Source organism: Cyprinus carpio, chromosome A7 (genome assembly GCF_018340385.1).
Source record: "Cyprinus carpio isolate SPL01 chromosome A7, ASM1834038v1, whole genome shotgun sequence".
In the NCBI taxonomy this organism is placed as follows: Eukaryota; Metazoa; Chordata; class Actinopteri; order Cypriniformes; family Cyprinidae; genus Cyprinus; species Cyprinus carpio.
The window spans coordinates 14556077-14572320 of NC_056578.1; the positions used below are offsets into that span (position 1 = coordinate 14556077).

Here is a 16244-nt window from a genome sequence, read left to right on the forward strand (position 1 = left end):
TATGTGCAGACATTTCCATCAACACTTCTGGTCAGAAAAATGGCGATAGGTTGTTCTCTGTCTTTTGTTGAATCACTCAGTTGGAATCATATCTGCCAACATAAAAAATGTATAACTCTGATAACTCATAGCCCTTGGCTCAGACTTGACTATTATTTGTCAAAACCATTCTTCAATGGTCCCAAATTCTTAAATAAAACTGACATTTTGGTCTTTTTTGTAATAAAGGCTATTTGGGCCAGCATAGATTTTTACCTGGCCACTAACATTTTTACTAGCCCCACTGCAAAAGAATGATCAGTTTTATATTGCCTATAATATATTTCATAATATTTTTCATCAAATGTTTTCTTTACAAAACATCTTGTTCATTAAAATAATTGTTTCGTTATAAATGGAAAATATGCAACAAATTATAATTGAAAAACGAAAAGAAGAAAATACAGTTGCATTGTAGATTTCAGCTATAACGTAACTCCATTAATTCCTAAACACACTATTGTTGGAAAACAATGCTATACAATGCAAAAGATTAATAACTGGTTTGCAATTTTCAACACAGTTGTAATGAATACAATCAAACACAACTGTCAAATGTCTATGATGTATAGTACTCCACCATATACTGTCCCAGCCATTATACCTCAATATCTCATAACAGGTTTCTGTAAGTTGCTATTTATGGTAACGACAAGTGAAAATACTCAATATACTGTATGCATTTTTAAAGAATATTTTTAATAAATAAGTCAGGACAGACAAATCAATCATGGCAACACATATAATTTCAAGCATTAATAAAAGAAAAAATGTAATGAAACAAATATTAAAATAAGCATTCTGAACTGCACATACTAATATATATTTTAGAAATCCTTAGTCATATGCAGCACATTCAAGGTTAAATAAAGATATTCTCCCCAAATATATAAAACAAAGGAATTCTGTGTTCCAATGTATGCTACATATTCACTGTAGCACTGGTGCAACTATGGCTTAAATTCAAGTAAACCAATACATGATTATACTGAAATGTAGTCTAACTGAAAAGTTCTTCTAGAGAGTACAGGCATACTGGGGTAGCATTATGTGCTCTATTCAACCTGCATGAGCACATGCAGCTGCTGTCGAACAACAGCAGTATTGAAGGAAGACAGGAAGCGAGGTAATTCCCCACTGAGAAGTTCTTCTAAAGGTACAAACTGCAGAATCTGCCTCCCCAGCTCAAGTTTAACTTTTTTCATCTTCTCCAACACGTCCCGGAGAAAGTCCAGCAGCTGGGGTAGTGCTGATAGCGGAGAGAAACCTATACACACAAGAGCAGCAGGAGGCCAACCAGACGAACAACGGAATGTGATGTAACGAAAGCACAGGTGGAGTATCAAAACCAGGCCGGAGTTGAAGCGTGTTAAGACAGAACATAAGGGAATCACCAGGGTCGATCCCTGATGCTGTTTCTGCAGAGCAAAAAGCACAGTGTTCAGAAGCTCAAATTGATAGTCTGGTTGTCCGTCGTGCAATGTGGAATCCTGTACCTCACAACAGGAGGGTCCTTGCAAAAACTCTGGCTGCAATTTAATGCCTACAAGTGTTCCGACACACCAGGACTGTCTTCCCAGCACCAAACAAGACGTCACATCAGGGTTGCTGCTGCAAATCTCAGATAAGATGCCTACAGGGGAGTCAATGCTACAGGAGCTGCATACTGGCAAAGCTCTGTCAGAATGATTCACCGCTTTGACCCTCACGTTCTCCTCCAGAGCTTCATTAAGGAAGTCTAGCATGTCTTGATCACAGAAGGTGGAGCTGCAGACTTTCGGCAAGGCAGCTCCCTCAAGGGCAAACCAGGCTCCCAAATCGCATTCATCCAATGGGCCACTAAGTACAATCTCACATTCTTCTTTCCCTGCATAGTGCCTCTCTATGAACTCCCCATGATTTCCATGGGCAAGGCGCTGCTTCCATCCCTGAAGGTCCATCTCCTTGCGCTGATTGAAAGAGCCCATTTGCTTCCTTTCACAGAGTTTTACCCATCTGGCCACGCCACCACGGCAAACCCAGCTTTTCCGAGGGAGGTAGTGAACACTGAAACGTCTTGTATAAAACTCTGCAGCATATTCCCTGAGCTGCTCCAATCGCCTGCGCTGTTCTACGCTCATGCACTCAAAAAGCTTGATGTTCTCCTGGATTGTGTTAACTTGCAATGCATGGAAAAATGTGCATATCTCTTCATGCTGACTTAGAAATGAGTCTGGAATGCAGCGACGGGGAAAAAGCGCCACTGTGGATGCCAAGTCTGGTCCGTAATTACGGATTAACTTTGAGAGCAATGGCCGAATTTGTTCTTTGGCCTGATAGTCCAAGCACACTATATACAGTTCTGAATTTCCAGACTTGCTGGTGCCTGGCTTGAAGACGTTCACAGAACGGAAGCAGCACGCAATGATATACAGCAGACAGACAGATGAGTGTTCAAATAGTGTGAACATCTTCAGGACAAATGAGCCTCCGGTTCCTAACAGCAGAAGTGCACAAACGGCTTCGCAATATTGCAGAGGAGCAACTAATCTCTCCTGTTCCCCTGGGTCCCCCTGGCAGTCAAAGCTTCCATCTGCTGTAACCAAATCAACACTGCGCATGTTGCTCACAAATCTCGGCAGCTCCAGCAGATGCTTCTGAAGCATTATGTCACCTGTGTTGTCAGATCCAAAGAACCACCAAGGCAGAGTGTGTGCGATGAGTCTGTCATCTGTAATAGTGCAACCACGTCCGTTGGCTTCGTAGTATGGATTTAGAGTGTTTGCAATCCAGTTCCAGTCGCAGTAGAGGCCACTCGTCTTGAGGAAGTGATTTAGAGCTGATATGAAGGCACCAGGGGCTTCACACAGGTGTATGGAGTTCAACTCGCCACTCTTCAACGCATTGTCAGGGAGAAGTTTAAAAGTGCCTAGGATCTCATAGAACTTGGCCCAAGCCTGGGTGCACAGCTCTGCGTTGGTTGTGGAGCGAAGGTGGCCCGTAACAGTACCCGCTCGGTTGGTGAAACAAGTATGCTGGTGCCATACTGAGAGGTCTTTATCGCTGAGTTGATTCTTCACTTCATTTAGTGATTGTTTCAGAGCCTGCAAACGTGGGTGACTCACATGAGGATCACAGAGCACCACACTTGGGTCAGGCAACCTCCATTCTCCTCCAGCAGGGGGAACATAACCTCTAACCTTGTTGAAGAGCTGGTGAATTTCCACACGTATTTCCTCGTTACAAGTTTCAAAGGCATCTGATTTTTCTGGTGCCGTTCTTTTTCTCACTCCCCGGCCCCGGTTCATCCTTCAAAACTATGTTTGGAGACATCAATCACTCAAAAACTGTAAAAGACAAGGGCAATCAACAAAGATTTTCATGAGCACTATAAATTGGCAGAATATGAAGATTTTTATAGAGGCAGTTCACCCAAAAATTTTAATTCTTGCATCATTTACTCACTGTCAGAAGAAGAATAGTAACAGTTTTGGTTATCATTGACTTCTATTGTATGGACGAAAAAAAAGTAAGTAAATGATTACAGATTTTCTGATAATTTTTGGGTTAACTACCCCTTTAATTTTAATACTAGTAAGCATTTAAACGTTTCTAATGAGTTCCTAATAACAATCGTTAAGCCATATTTGCTTCAGTAATCAAAATTCTGCATGCATGCTCACATTAATTATTCATAAAGTGCATGTGTCAATGCAAAACCCACAGTCAAAGGGTCAAACGGCATATTATCTCTCTGATACGGCCTGTCAGAATACTGCACTAAATAATTATATTGTTATATACCACAATATATCTAATAATGTTTATGAGAGTTTATGTGATTTTGGGTTACAATTTAAAGGAAAATAAAAAGCTTAGGTCCTCTAACTGGTCAGCATTTCTAAACCGTGTCACCTTTTTAAGACTTAAGACAATTTTTGCCTTCACCTGTTAATTTTTAATGGTCCTGCAATGTTACAAATGTATTTAACATTAAATAGACTTACACATATATCATGTAATCTCTAAAATAATATTAGTCACGAAAGCTGCATGACAAAAATTACAAATAATTCGCAAAAAGCTGTTTAAAATAGTTTTAGACGGAGTATTGCCTGTCACACAGTTGTGCATAACACTCAATTACTCGGAAGTTGACAACTCCCCATTTATTTCCAGCGATGCAGTTCCCTGCGTTCAGAGAAGCTTATGGTTCGCTCTCTGTTTTTACAGACCAACGCATGACACTTAATACAAAAAAAATGAAAAATAAAAACCCTTGTGTGTTCACATAACGTTATATATATATAGGGTTACGCTTGTTCTTGTCATGATTATATCTCACTGTCTGGCTAGCAAACAAGCTAACGCGGCTACATACCGTAAAAATGCAAATAAAAGCTTCGTTCAAAAATTAGACTTTGATTTATGATTCTTATTATGCTGTTGTATTAACGCTACATTTTCTTCACATCAGCCGAATATCCGACAGAGCTGACAGATGAACACTATCATCGCTACGGGAGTGTTATGGGTAGTTTGGGGAAAACCTGAAGGAAAATACGATGTGTCGAATACAGCCCGATGAACTGAAATGAATCACTAAAAACGAACGTATTAGATAGTATTATTTTCCTACTTTGAGTTTACTATCGTTTCGTTGTCAAGATACTAACATAATGAGATCTGCTTGTGCTTACCAAGCTCGGTAAGTGTTCTGGCTTCCTCGTGCACGGCTCAGCGCGCAGCACCGCTCGTGAAGCTCGCTTGTGACAGGAGGGGGTGTGTTTCAGCAAGAAGAGACACTTTAGTATTGCAGTTAATGTGAATGCTAAATTGAGATGTTGAAATTAAATTACTAATATTTTTCTAGAGACTTTGTTCTGACATTTTCTGCATTTATACCCCCCTCTCTCGTTCTCTCTCTGTACAGCGACTAGTGAGAAATGACATTGACTGATGAACTCATTGGCTTCTAATTCATACTGGATTTGCTCTCTAACCACATTTTAGCACAGCTCACACACACACACACACACACACACACACACACACACACAGAACTGAAAGCAAAATGCATGTTTATTTTTTGTTCCGTGTATTATGTGAGTATAGGCCTACTTTAATTATTTGATAATATTGTATATCTGTTAGCTATTAGGCTATTGTTGGCTATGATGACTATATTATGCACACACTTATTTAATTTGTCTCTTTACAATCTTTACATATTCTAATCATTTCAGTATAATCATCATATCCATAAATAACATGCTTTTATATATAACGTTCTTTTGAACGTTTGGAGTCAATGCTAGTGCTATTTTTTTCAAAGACATGAAGGGGATAGTTGACCCAAAAAATTAAACTGCCATCATTTACTCACACTCAGGTTGTTTTAAACCTTCTGCTGAACACAAAAGAAGGTATTTTGAAGTATAAGGGTAACCAAACTGTTCTTGGTCCCATTGACTTCCATAGTATTTTTTGCATAGCTTACTGTGAAAGTCATTGGGGACCAAATATTTTGAAACGTCTTTCACAAAATTGAAAAAACTCTTACTGACCTTAAACCTTTGAAATATGTGTGTATATGTGATATATGTTTGTATAAAGCACATAGGTGCTTTATGAGTACAGTTTGTTACTGTTTATATATAGTGTGTGTATCTGTGTGATTTATGCTACTGAATCTCTTAAACAAACCCCTCTCACATCTAAAACAGTCAAGCAAGATCCACTGTCCATTTCTTTGATTTATGAAACAGCATGATGTACAACAAATTGAGTTTTAACAAACAAAATGTATTGAATTCAAATCATGTCACCCATAGAAAATGGGGGGTATTGCCAAGCAAGTGATAGGAATGTGTGTGAGCAGAGATAAGAGCGAAGCAGAGAAATTTCCCCTGGCTCAGCATATTAGAAGAATGCAGCCATATAACTGCCTGTGCAAGTGTGAATTTAAAGCACAGTAATCTGTCAGGGTCAGATCTCAGATCATTATGGAGATAAGACAAGCTGCTCGCATGAATGGAGCGGTTTATTGCCATGGTGACAGGCAGATTTTGACCCCACTGCTCTTGTACAGTAAATGCCTAAGAAACAGGAAAAGGGTCATAGGAGAAAATCAGACCTGTGTTTAAGGTGTCAGTGGGAAAGTGAATGAAAAGAAAGGGAGACAAAACACTATATAGAAATAAAGACAGATAGATATTGATCATACACAAACTAATTCTGAGACATCAGTGTCAAAATGAGCAGCATTTAGATGACTGGAATACAGCTGAGCTGATGTGTGGGTGCTGTCATGCATAAAAGTACACTGCATGTGTACTCAAGTGTATTAATCTACGTGAGGGTGCTTGTGCCTGCATGTGCGTTCAGCTGGCTCATATGGCTGTGCATTTATGTGTATGAGAGATGTATTAAAGTTCTGTTGAAATGAGCTGATTAGAATGCACAATGCTAAGAGACTGATAAAAGTTAAGAAGGGTAATGAGATAGCATGTTATGGTTTCTTAATTGTAATGTCTTATTGCTTTAATTGGAAAGTTGCTGGCTTCATCCGCACAAAGAAAGAGAACCAAGAGCTATCACCACTGTGCCTCTGAGAAAGGCATTTAACCCAAGGTTGCTCCAGGGGGATTTTCCATGTAATAAACTGAAAGTCACTCTAGATTAAAGTGCCTGGTAAATGACTGCTTACTTACTTTTATAGGGGTCTATACCTCGTTCACTTTAACACGGTGAGTTTCTGAGAGACTGTTAATGTGATGATCAGTGTTCTGTTCTAGTATGCGTTCAGATTGATACCCCGCATGTTCTGTACCACTACTAAATTGAGAGCACATTGAGAAAGGTATTTGCTGTAAACTGCAGCACATCATAATGCCTAAGTCAGAAAGGTTGCTCCCCATCAGCCTGTAGGGTCTTGAAATGTTAATTTCATTATTTAAAAAAAAAAAAAAATTATTAGCATTTTTATATAATGTCATGGTTTTTGTATTTCCACTTCTTTTAAAACCAATCTGATTTTTTTATTTTATTTTGAATATGTGTGTGTGTGTGTGTGTGTTCTTTCATTTTCCATGCATTCATTTTAAATAGAAATCATTTAGAATGTTCTGTGAATTGTACATCAAAATAGCTGCATATGTTTCAGGGTAATATTAGGATTTTTATGAATCTTCAGTTACACTCTTCAGATAATTGGCTGATCGTAGTTATTAGCGTAGTACATAGTGTTACTATATACTCTCTCCATACTCTTGTGTTTGACAGATAATTGATTTAGACACGCTTTTGCAGTTTTTGATCATTTGGTTTCCAGCTTAATAGCTGAATGCAAATGTCCTAACAACATGACAAAATGGACATCACTGGACTTCTGTTAATCACATAGCTGAATGGATAAGGAAATAGCTGCTCATCAGTGTGGAAATGATTAGTAAAGAAAGAAGTGCTTTGATCACATATGCTGGCTGCAGGCTGAGCTTCAATTAAATGGTTAAAATACAGCTGGACACATCACATCATGTCACTCTTCTACAACACATGAAACAACAGCTCCCCCAAGTGGCCTCTTCTACTCTTATGTCTACTACTAAAGAAAAAAGAGGCTTTTTGGTCACTTAAAAAAATAAAATAAATAAAAATATACACTTTATATTGTAATTTGAAATACACGCCATCCTCTTATTATTTTTTTTTATTTTTTTTTTATGTAGCCTAATATTATTTATTTGCTGGATTAGTTTTTGTTTTCCCCGCCTCACTAGTTAAAGAGAAAAGATCTCTCCTTAACTCATAAAAGTAACATAAAAGTAATTTCAGATAACGGAGTGGAAATACTTAAGTCTTTACATAATGGGAAAGCATTTAAGTTACTTAATCATTTAATTGTCTTTTGAGCTGATGTCTGTGTAAAAATCTCACGATTAAGTAACATTTTAATTCGATGACCTTTACTTGAAAACTCATTTAAAGGTTCCTGTCCAGCTTTAAGTAAATGATTGCCGATGTTTTGTGAAAGTTAAGACCCAGGAGTAGATAACGGCCAACTTTCCGAGAAGGACTTTCCTGAGTTTTCCCAGACAGTCGCACAATGGACAATGCAGCGGTCCATAAAAATCCTGCCCCTGCTACAATTTCATTGGTCAGTTAGAGCGACGCGCTGTTCTAATTGGCCGTTCCATCTGCCACTCAAATCTACTCTTCATTCTCAAGCACTTCCTCCGCTAACAGTCCACGGAAAGCCCATCACTGGCCCACCCCCCTGTCCACTCAATCCTGGAGTCTCCGTTTGTCGTGATGAGGGTGGGTCATGAATGCATGGCGATCGGACGGAGCTGAGAGCACAGAAGTCATGATGGAGACCGTTGAGCAGCTGGTGTCTTTCCAGCACGTCCATGTGCAGCTGAACGGAGGCGCTCCGTGGGGATTCACTCTGAAAGGAGGACTGGAGCACGGCGAGCCACTCATCATTACTAAAGTAAGACCGGAGTGAGTTTACAAAGAGTTAGAAAACTCCTGCTATATGCGTGTGTGTGTCTGATTGATTACATCCAAACACTTGATTACATTGTGCTGAAAGTTTAAACTCACTGTTTATGCTTGGATGAATTGTAACGGTGCACTGATGGATGTTTGGGAACTTGGTAAAAAACCTAGTGGTAAGGAAATGGACATGCATATAAACAACAGCCACCTTAAAGCTCTTGTATTAGTATTTTCATAAATGACAGATAATGAAACTCACGAGATCTGTGAATCATTGACTTTCAAAAACCCAAAGAAATGAATGAAAAATCAGTGTTTTCATAAAAGCCACATTTCTGCTGGACATAGCTGAAGTGACCTGGGCTTATGCACGTATTATTCATTATCCAAGAGCAATAAATTGGCCAGGCTGATTAATCTCCCAAACAGATGGCTTAATGTTGGCTGATTAATGGGCCTGGTCAAAGTGGTCATTCTAACATCATATTCAGAATCTAATGACAGCTATCTCAAAAAAATTATATTTTCAGATATTTTACAGTATTTTTTTTTAAAGCATACATTTATACATTTTGTGTACATCTCATTTGCATTGTTTTGTCATTACATTAATTATTAAATTGCACTTATTGCCTTATTAACATCTTGTTTTATAAAAATTGCATCTGCATTCAAAAGCTGAGTGCATATTTATATTATAGGTTGGCATTTATTTGTAATGCTAAAACTGCAGCTGCTTTTTGGTTTGAAAAAGGAAGTAGGATTATGAAAAATCAGGCTGTAACAATAATGATCAGATTTAGAGATGTCTCAGGGATCCCTCTGCGCACACCATGTGGACTGTTGCTTGCTGCTTTGTGTCATCAGCTCATTAACTTCATCTTTAGCTTGTAATAAATCCAACTGGGAATGTGGTACTACTGTGCAGTAATTTAGATAAAACCCTTTATATGTATGAGCTCGAGGCAGATTGGAAATTACTCATGTTATGTTATGAATTCTTTACACAGAATAATTAGTAATAATAAAAATAGAGTTAAAATGCACTCTTCATTGCATCACAGTGCAAATAACCGGAAAAAGCAGCTTTAATTTCTCCAAAATAATAAAAATTAAAAAACTTTATTTTTTATTTATTTATTTAATAATTTAATCCACTGATGACTAACAATCGTCTCTTCCAACAAGAGAGAAAAGTAGCATTTTAGTGTTTCCTCACAGGGAGGTAAGCGAATCATGTTTTATTTCTTCTTCTTCTTCCATCCCCCATTTCCTCTCCAATGGCATTTGAGCAAAAAGTGTTGATTTCTTTTTCTTAAATGAAAGATGTTTGGGGGGGGACAAGACTTCCAGAGATCACATTCCCAGACTCTGCCCCCTCAGTTAGCAGGGAGGAGGGAGTGTGGGGGTCATGAGGGGAGGCTGGTATTTTTTTTTGCCTGACAGAGGGAAGAAATTAATTGGATTTGTGCCTTTTCAGCATGTCTTAGAAGGAGTTTACAGTTGTTTATGCTGGTGCTCAAAAAATTTGATAACGTGTAATGTGTTTTGAGTCCAGTTTGGCTGTGTAGCTGGTTGTAAAATGTATTTTCTTAGCTCTGCTGTGTTTAATTTAATGTGCTTTAACATATTGTCCCTTTTATCACTTCCAGGCTTTTGACATTAACATGTCATTTGATCATTGTTTCTCAATGAATCGCCAGCAGGATCAAAATACATTCAAGATGAAGATTGCCTAAATGTTTCTGAGATAAAACTTTGAAATCATTCTGAAAATGAATTTTTTGAAAGACAGATTTATGAATCTTCAATATGTTTCAGAGGTATCACTGTTGTTTTTTGTTATATTGAGCAATCTGATTTTAAGTGAAGCACGAGGCGATTAAGGTTTTGTAGCTGGCTGGTTAGTTCTCGGTAAGTGTCAACCTTTGGTTTTCTGGGGGTTGGATCGTGGCCAATCTGATAACCTCATATTCAGTGGCTGGACTTGTTAACCGCTTAACCTGAAAACGCAATGCTTTGTCTGATGCATAGCCCTGCATCTGTGTCTACCTGCTTCACTCGCCTGTGAGGACTTTATTTGGATGTCATCCATAAATATGATATACAGAGGCTCCCCTCAGCGTTGGATTTCATAGTTTATCTGTGTGTGCACGAGAGCCTCTGGGGCACATGGCTCCAGTCACTGCCACTCACATGATAGTTTTTCCATCTGATTTGGAGGCAAGCACAACCTTGCATGTTTGCTCTCTTTTTTTTTCTCAGGAATCTCTTGCCCTCTGATCCGATCTTCCATCTTTGCACCCTGAGGGCATTATTTGAAATCCCCCAGTGGTTTTCAGTAGACATTTATCTCAAACAGCAAACATAAGGACCTGGTGCCCAAGGCCAGACACAATAGCTACCCTCCAGGTGTGCAACGTGCTACAAATTAATACCATGATGGCTCATTGTGATCTCAGCCAGCAGCATGAAGATACAATGGTATTATCAATAAACAAACAGCGGCTGGAGTGGATACACTAGGCATCTCTTGCCGTTAAAGTCTGAAAGTTGGAATATTTAAATGAACTCAGATGGAACTTAAATTAACAGAGTTGGTCTCACATACCATTGTAACTTAATTTTGAGTTGAACATTTTTAAGGGGTTTCAAAACAACTTGTTCAAATGCATGACAAAAACATTGCCAGACTTGTGATCTTCAAAAAACTGTGGTGAAAAAATGCATGTAAACCATTTGTTTCCCACAAAGAATGCTTGGTTATTTTCAACAGTTGTGCTGTGCAACCCCCCCAAAAATCCTCAAAGGCTTTGCATTGAAATTGGCATTGATTGAAAATGAAGAACAGGCTGATTTATGTATAAAAACCTCATTGTTGCTGCTTTTCCCCCCTCACCACTTTGTTAATCATCCCTCCCTCACATTCCCTCTCTGTTTTGTTCTCCTGTTAAAGTGGAGATGGAAACATTGTGCATTTCCTTGGGTTTCTCTTTTTCTGCTATGAAGTTTATGTAGACCACATGGCACTCCAGTCATCCCTCTCTTCCCACTCCTAATCGGTCAGTGGAACTTACTCTCAGGCGCTGGAGTTTTAAGGGGGAAGAAAGAAGATTTTGAACAGAGAGATGGAAACGTTTGACTGGGGGCAAAATTGTCCCAATGTTTTAAGTTTGCCGGACAGTTTTAAACTTACAGTAGAGCAGAACACTGACCGCTTGTTTTTTTTAAAACCGCTTTACTTTCGGAAGTATTATTTTCCATTTATTCTCTCCGTAGGCATATCAATTTTAAACCATGCACTAAACCAAACAGCTCAGAGATGAATCACAGCATAAACTTTGATTCATAGCCAATTTCTTTTGAGGAATTAACTACTCATTTGGTGTAATCACATTAGAAACAAAATAAATAATTGTAAAAAATAAACTGACCACAAGTATAATATACAATCATTTTAAATGTAGTTGCAAAAAGTAAGGAGTAGTGCTATTTTCCTGGGAAATATTTAAAAAATGAAAACTTATTGTTGCATCTACGGAAGCATATGCTGTTAACGACCTCAGAGGTCATGGTAGGACTGTGTAGAAATGTTTATACAGTTATTTCTAAAAAGCCATTGCTCTATGGCGAAAATTGATGGAATTAACTTCCTCCAGAACCAGAAATGTTGCTCTCTATTTGAAGCCATTTTTCCACTTCTACTATCCATTTATATCATCCTTTTCTTTAAAATAGGGATTACTTCCCCAATTCTGTTATTCAGTAACAGCATACTTCTGCTTCTGGAGATTAGCTTCCCAAAGTTAAATCATATCAGTTTTGGACTGCTGTGTGGAGCTCATCAGTCCTAAGAGGTAATGCTTTCTTTTTTCACTGTTATTGCAATTGGATTTAATAGAGTAATAAATTGTTTCTTCGATTATTGATAAAAGGCTGTTTGTTTTGAACGATGTGTTGATTGTGGTGAAGTCCACAGCTGGTTATGTGTGTGGGAAGGATCTGATATGTGACAGGAATGTGAGCTTGGCTCCCGTTGCCTTTGCCCTTGGGCAGCAAGGCTTTGATGGTGGGAGAGATATTGGGGTCTTATTGCCTGCACCGCCCCTCCACCACAACACTCACCAGTGTTTCCACATGGTCTCTTAACAGTGCGGGGAGTGAACAGGACTTTAATCAGGGAGGCATGTGTGTTAGTTGTGTGTTTGTTCTCTGAGTGAATGGTTTAAACGAAATAGAAAAGGTTTTAGTGAAGTAGGGAGATATGAGTTTTATAATGATGTCTAATCAAGATATGATAATATTGGAATTGTATAATAAATGCTATATTCTTTACTCTTTTGAATTTTGGTTGAATGCAAATAATTGAGTTTGTTTTAAATGTAAATTCACTCTAAATGGTTGTTGTAATATTCTCTAAAGTAATCATGTAAAATAAGTAGCAAAATATTAGGGATGCACAAATATATTTGTTATCAGCCGTTTGATGTGGAAAGGTTTATCAGACAATTTGTTTTTCTAAATTTAAAGGTATCTTCGATATTGATTTATACCAGCTAATAATAGTGTATGTTCATTTATCCTATTTTTTGCTATTTTACCCTATTTTATTTCATTTATTCAAGCATTATTCGTCATCTAACGATCACTCATATAAAGTTAGTCTACATCAACACCAAACTAATAATATTAGAACCACTGTTAAATGTTAATCTTTGGTAAATCTCAAATGTGAATATATACATTTTTAATACCGTTTGATGCCTAAATTCACATTAAACATTAGAATGGTTGCTTTAAGTTTTTAGTGTTTTATTGTAATTAATTTGAATGTTTTCATTTTATTTAAACAAAGTTGCATATCATTTTAATATCACCTTTTATTGGTTAGCGATCATAATATGAATTTAAATATCAGCTTAATGCAATATCAGTGCATGCCTAAAAAAATTCCATTCTTTGTGTAAGAGATGTTAATCATAAGATTTTTGAGATTTGACTGTGCAAAATTCTCACTGATTGCTGACCTGCGTGGAGATGGAGATGAGATTACGTCTTTGCTAATTTGGTATAATTACCAACCTACCCGTTTAACCTCAGTCTGATGAAATGCAAGTTTGTGGTCTTCAGGATCTTCTGTGAAGACACATGGTAAATGATAATCAGGGAGTCAGTTCAAATTCATTGGGTTCTGCAGGAGACCTGACCACATCAAACTCTCTCCACCAACAGCTTGTCGGCCAACCTCGTATCAACATTTGGGTTTCAACCAGCCATCAAAACCACTCCAAAGTCCTTTGCTCCAAGGGAGGTGCCCACGGGGGAGGGGGATCCGTGTGTGTGGAGGAGGTTAGCTGAGGGGACAAGGTCACTTCACCCACATTATGACCTCAAAAGACTCACTATGGCCCTATTCATAAATGGCAGGAACCTGAAGGATGACAGGTCTTAATTTAGCCATCATGATGCCCCTCCTCTTGTGGTCTGCTATGACAGTGCATGGATCAATCCAAGTTAACTTCGGCATCCAACACTCCAAAGGTTGCTGAGTCTGACATCCACCGTTGTCTTTTTCGGAACACAGGCCTGCTATAACACTCAACATTTGCAATTCAGGCCATAATAGAGTGCGATAGGGTGATGTCAGGCATGTCAAACTTCCAGATTTGTACGTGTTCGGATTACAGATCGTACCTCTAGTATTTGCATTCACGCACACATCAATCGCTCCAATAACAACCCAGCTAGCCAAAGTCAATTTATTGCCAAGTGCGCTGGGAAGTGGTTTGATGTTCCTTTAATTTGCCTCGTGTTGAACTTTTCTAAAACAAAGACAATATCTGCCCGTCCGAGGAGGCTTCTTCTTGGCTGCACTTCAAAAAATGGCTTCTCACCTCTGAGGAGAGAGATCTGTTATGAGAGCGCACACACGGCGTTTTCTGGACACGCATCAAAAGGTGGAGGATTTCCCAGTGCACGTCTAAAGCATGATTGATCGCTTTGGGGATGTTTGTGGAAATGTCCACCAGTGGTGATATATGTTCATCTAAAGGATGGGTATTTAAGTGTGTTCGAATAAGATGTACTGAGTAAAGAATGTGATCAAGTAACTCAACAATAAAGGCAGGTTTTTGAGTGTCATGTATGTAATTAGTGATGTGTTAATACTGACTTTGGGTGAGTGTTGGCTTTCCAATATGAATGGCAGTTAATGTGGTCTTATTAGGTTTTGATATGTGTGCTCATGTGCCTGGTAATATAATCTCAGAGCTTTCTGTGTTCAGATAGTTGGCCCCTGTGATTATAGTAGGTTTCTGCTTTATGTTTGCATAATTTTTCTTCAGAAGTTTTGGAAACACTTCTCATAGCCATTTTAAAACTATGACCGTTTTAAAAAAGGTATAGTTCACCTAAAAATGAAATAATTTATGAAGTAATATTCAGTTTTATTTAAGTGTTAAGCCTATGTATGTACTATTATAGTGGTTTATAATGACCTTGAATTATGCTTTTATTTTTTGAATTTTAGTTTGTTTAGTAATTTGATACGTGCTTTTGTCATTGTAATTATTTTTTCTTATTTAGTCATAAATTTACATTTATACGTTTTTATGTTTACTTTTTTAGGTCATTTCCAGGTTGTTGCCGAGACAGCTGTTTAAGTTTACTTAAGTCCAAGTTCTTTTTGTGTAATATCTTATATTGTGTATTATTTGAGCTTTCCATGCAGTTACCAAAAATGTTTAACTGTTTTAGTTTTAGTTCACAATAACATATCACTTTTTTTTTTTTTTTTATGTACAATGAAAGTGAATGGGGGACTGAGAGGTTGGTGAACTCCAGAAACATCTCAAAAAGAAGCACCATAAAGCTTGTTCCCGTATTCCAAGTCTCCTGAAGCCATATGATAGCTTTTAAATTTAAATTGTCCTGTATTAAATTTTCTTCACTATTGTTGTATTTGGTTTATATTAAGGATGTAATGATTAACCGCGAGCCGGGTTTCGAAAATCGATTCAAATATGTGACTATTCAAATCGGTTTTGAGATGCCAAACAAATCGCAGATTACAATTGGAGTAGGAGTTTATATGAATGTATCTCTGAGGGAAAATTGGCTATCTTTAGAAAAGTGTAAACGTGCGTATTTTCTTTTCATCTCTGCTCTCTGAACAATGCATATTAACAGTAGTGTTCATAAGCAGTGCTGCTGTTGTTTACAGCGGTTAACCCAGGAAACACTGTCATTGCTGTTCATCAGCGCCACATGCTGTCAGAGAGTGAATCTGCTTGTCTGCTGTTTTCATTCAGTTATGTTTTATGTAGTATAGTTTCACAAAACTAAAGTGCAGACCATTTCAAATTTCTAAATTAATGAAACAGTCTAATTTTAGATTAAAAACTACTCATGCTGCATCTTTGTCTGGACCATGATTAAAACCAGTGGTTGCCTCTAAAACAAAGTTTTTTATAGTAAGAGATTTATCTTTTTATTTGTGTAACTTGTTTGATTTGGCATTTGTTTTAAATTCCAATTCCCAATTCCAGTTTGGTTATATTTCAAGGTTCACAAAGAAACGTGCCAGCAATAGCCTAATAAAACTACACCTTTTCATTTACTGTCTCTGTCTTCGGTCTGATTATGTTAGAACACAGTCCTCAAAAAAATTGAATTGTTAACATTGTGTATCGTGAATAGAATCGAATCAAATCGTGAGTTGAGTG

At 37.8% G+C, this 16244-nt stretch overlaps 2 protein-coding genes across 2 annotated transcripts in view; one reads left to right on the top strand and one right to left on the bottom strand.

Annotated features, from left to right (window-relative positions):
• Positions 1 to 717: 717 nt before the first annotated feature.
• On the bottom strand, positions 718 to 4923 carry LOC109093045 (cap-specific mRNA (nucleoside-2'-O-)-methyltransferase 2-like). The gene is made up of 2 exons (XM_042759834.1): positions 4719 to 4923; positions 718 to 3365 (listed from the first exon to the last, which is right to left on the bottom strand). The coding sequence occupies exon 2, from the start codon at positions 3324 to 3326 to the stop codon at positions 1095 to 1097; it is 2232 nt and encodes a 743-aa protein (XP_042615768.1). The 5' UTR covers positions 3327 to 3365; positions 4719 to 4923; the 3' UTR covers positions 718 to 1094.
• A 3311-nt stretch (positions 4924 to 8234) lies between these two features.
• LOC109093141 (protein Shroom4-like) overlaps positions 8235 to 16244 on the top strand; it is a 38445-nt gene continuing 30435 nt past the window's right edge. Inside the window, 1 exon segment of the mRNA XM_042759835.1 lies at positions 8235 to 8512. Coding sequence (XP_042615769.1) covers positions 8345 to 8512 — 168 coding nt within the window. The 5' untranslated portion in view covers positions 8235 to 8344.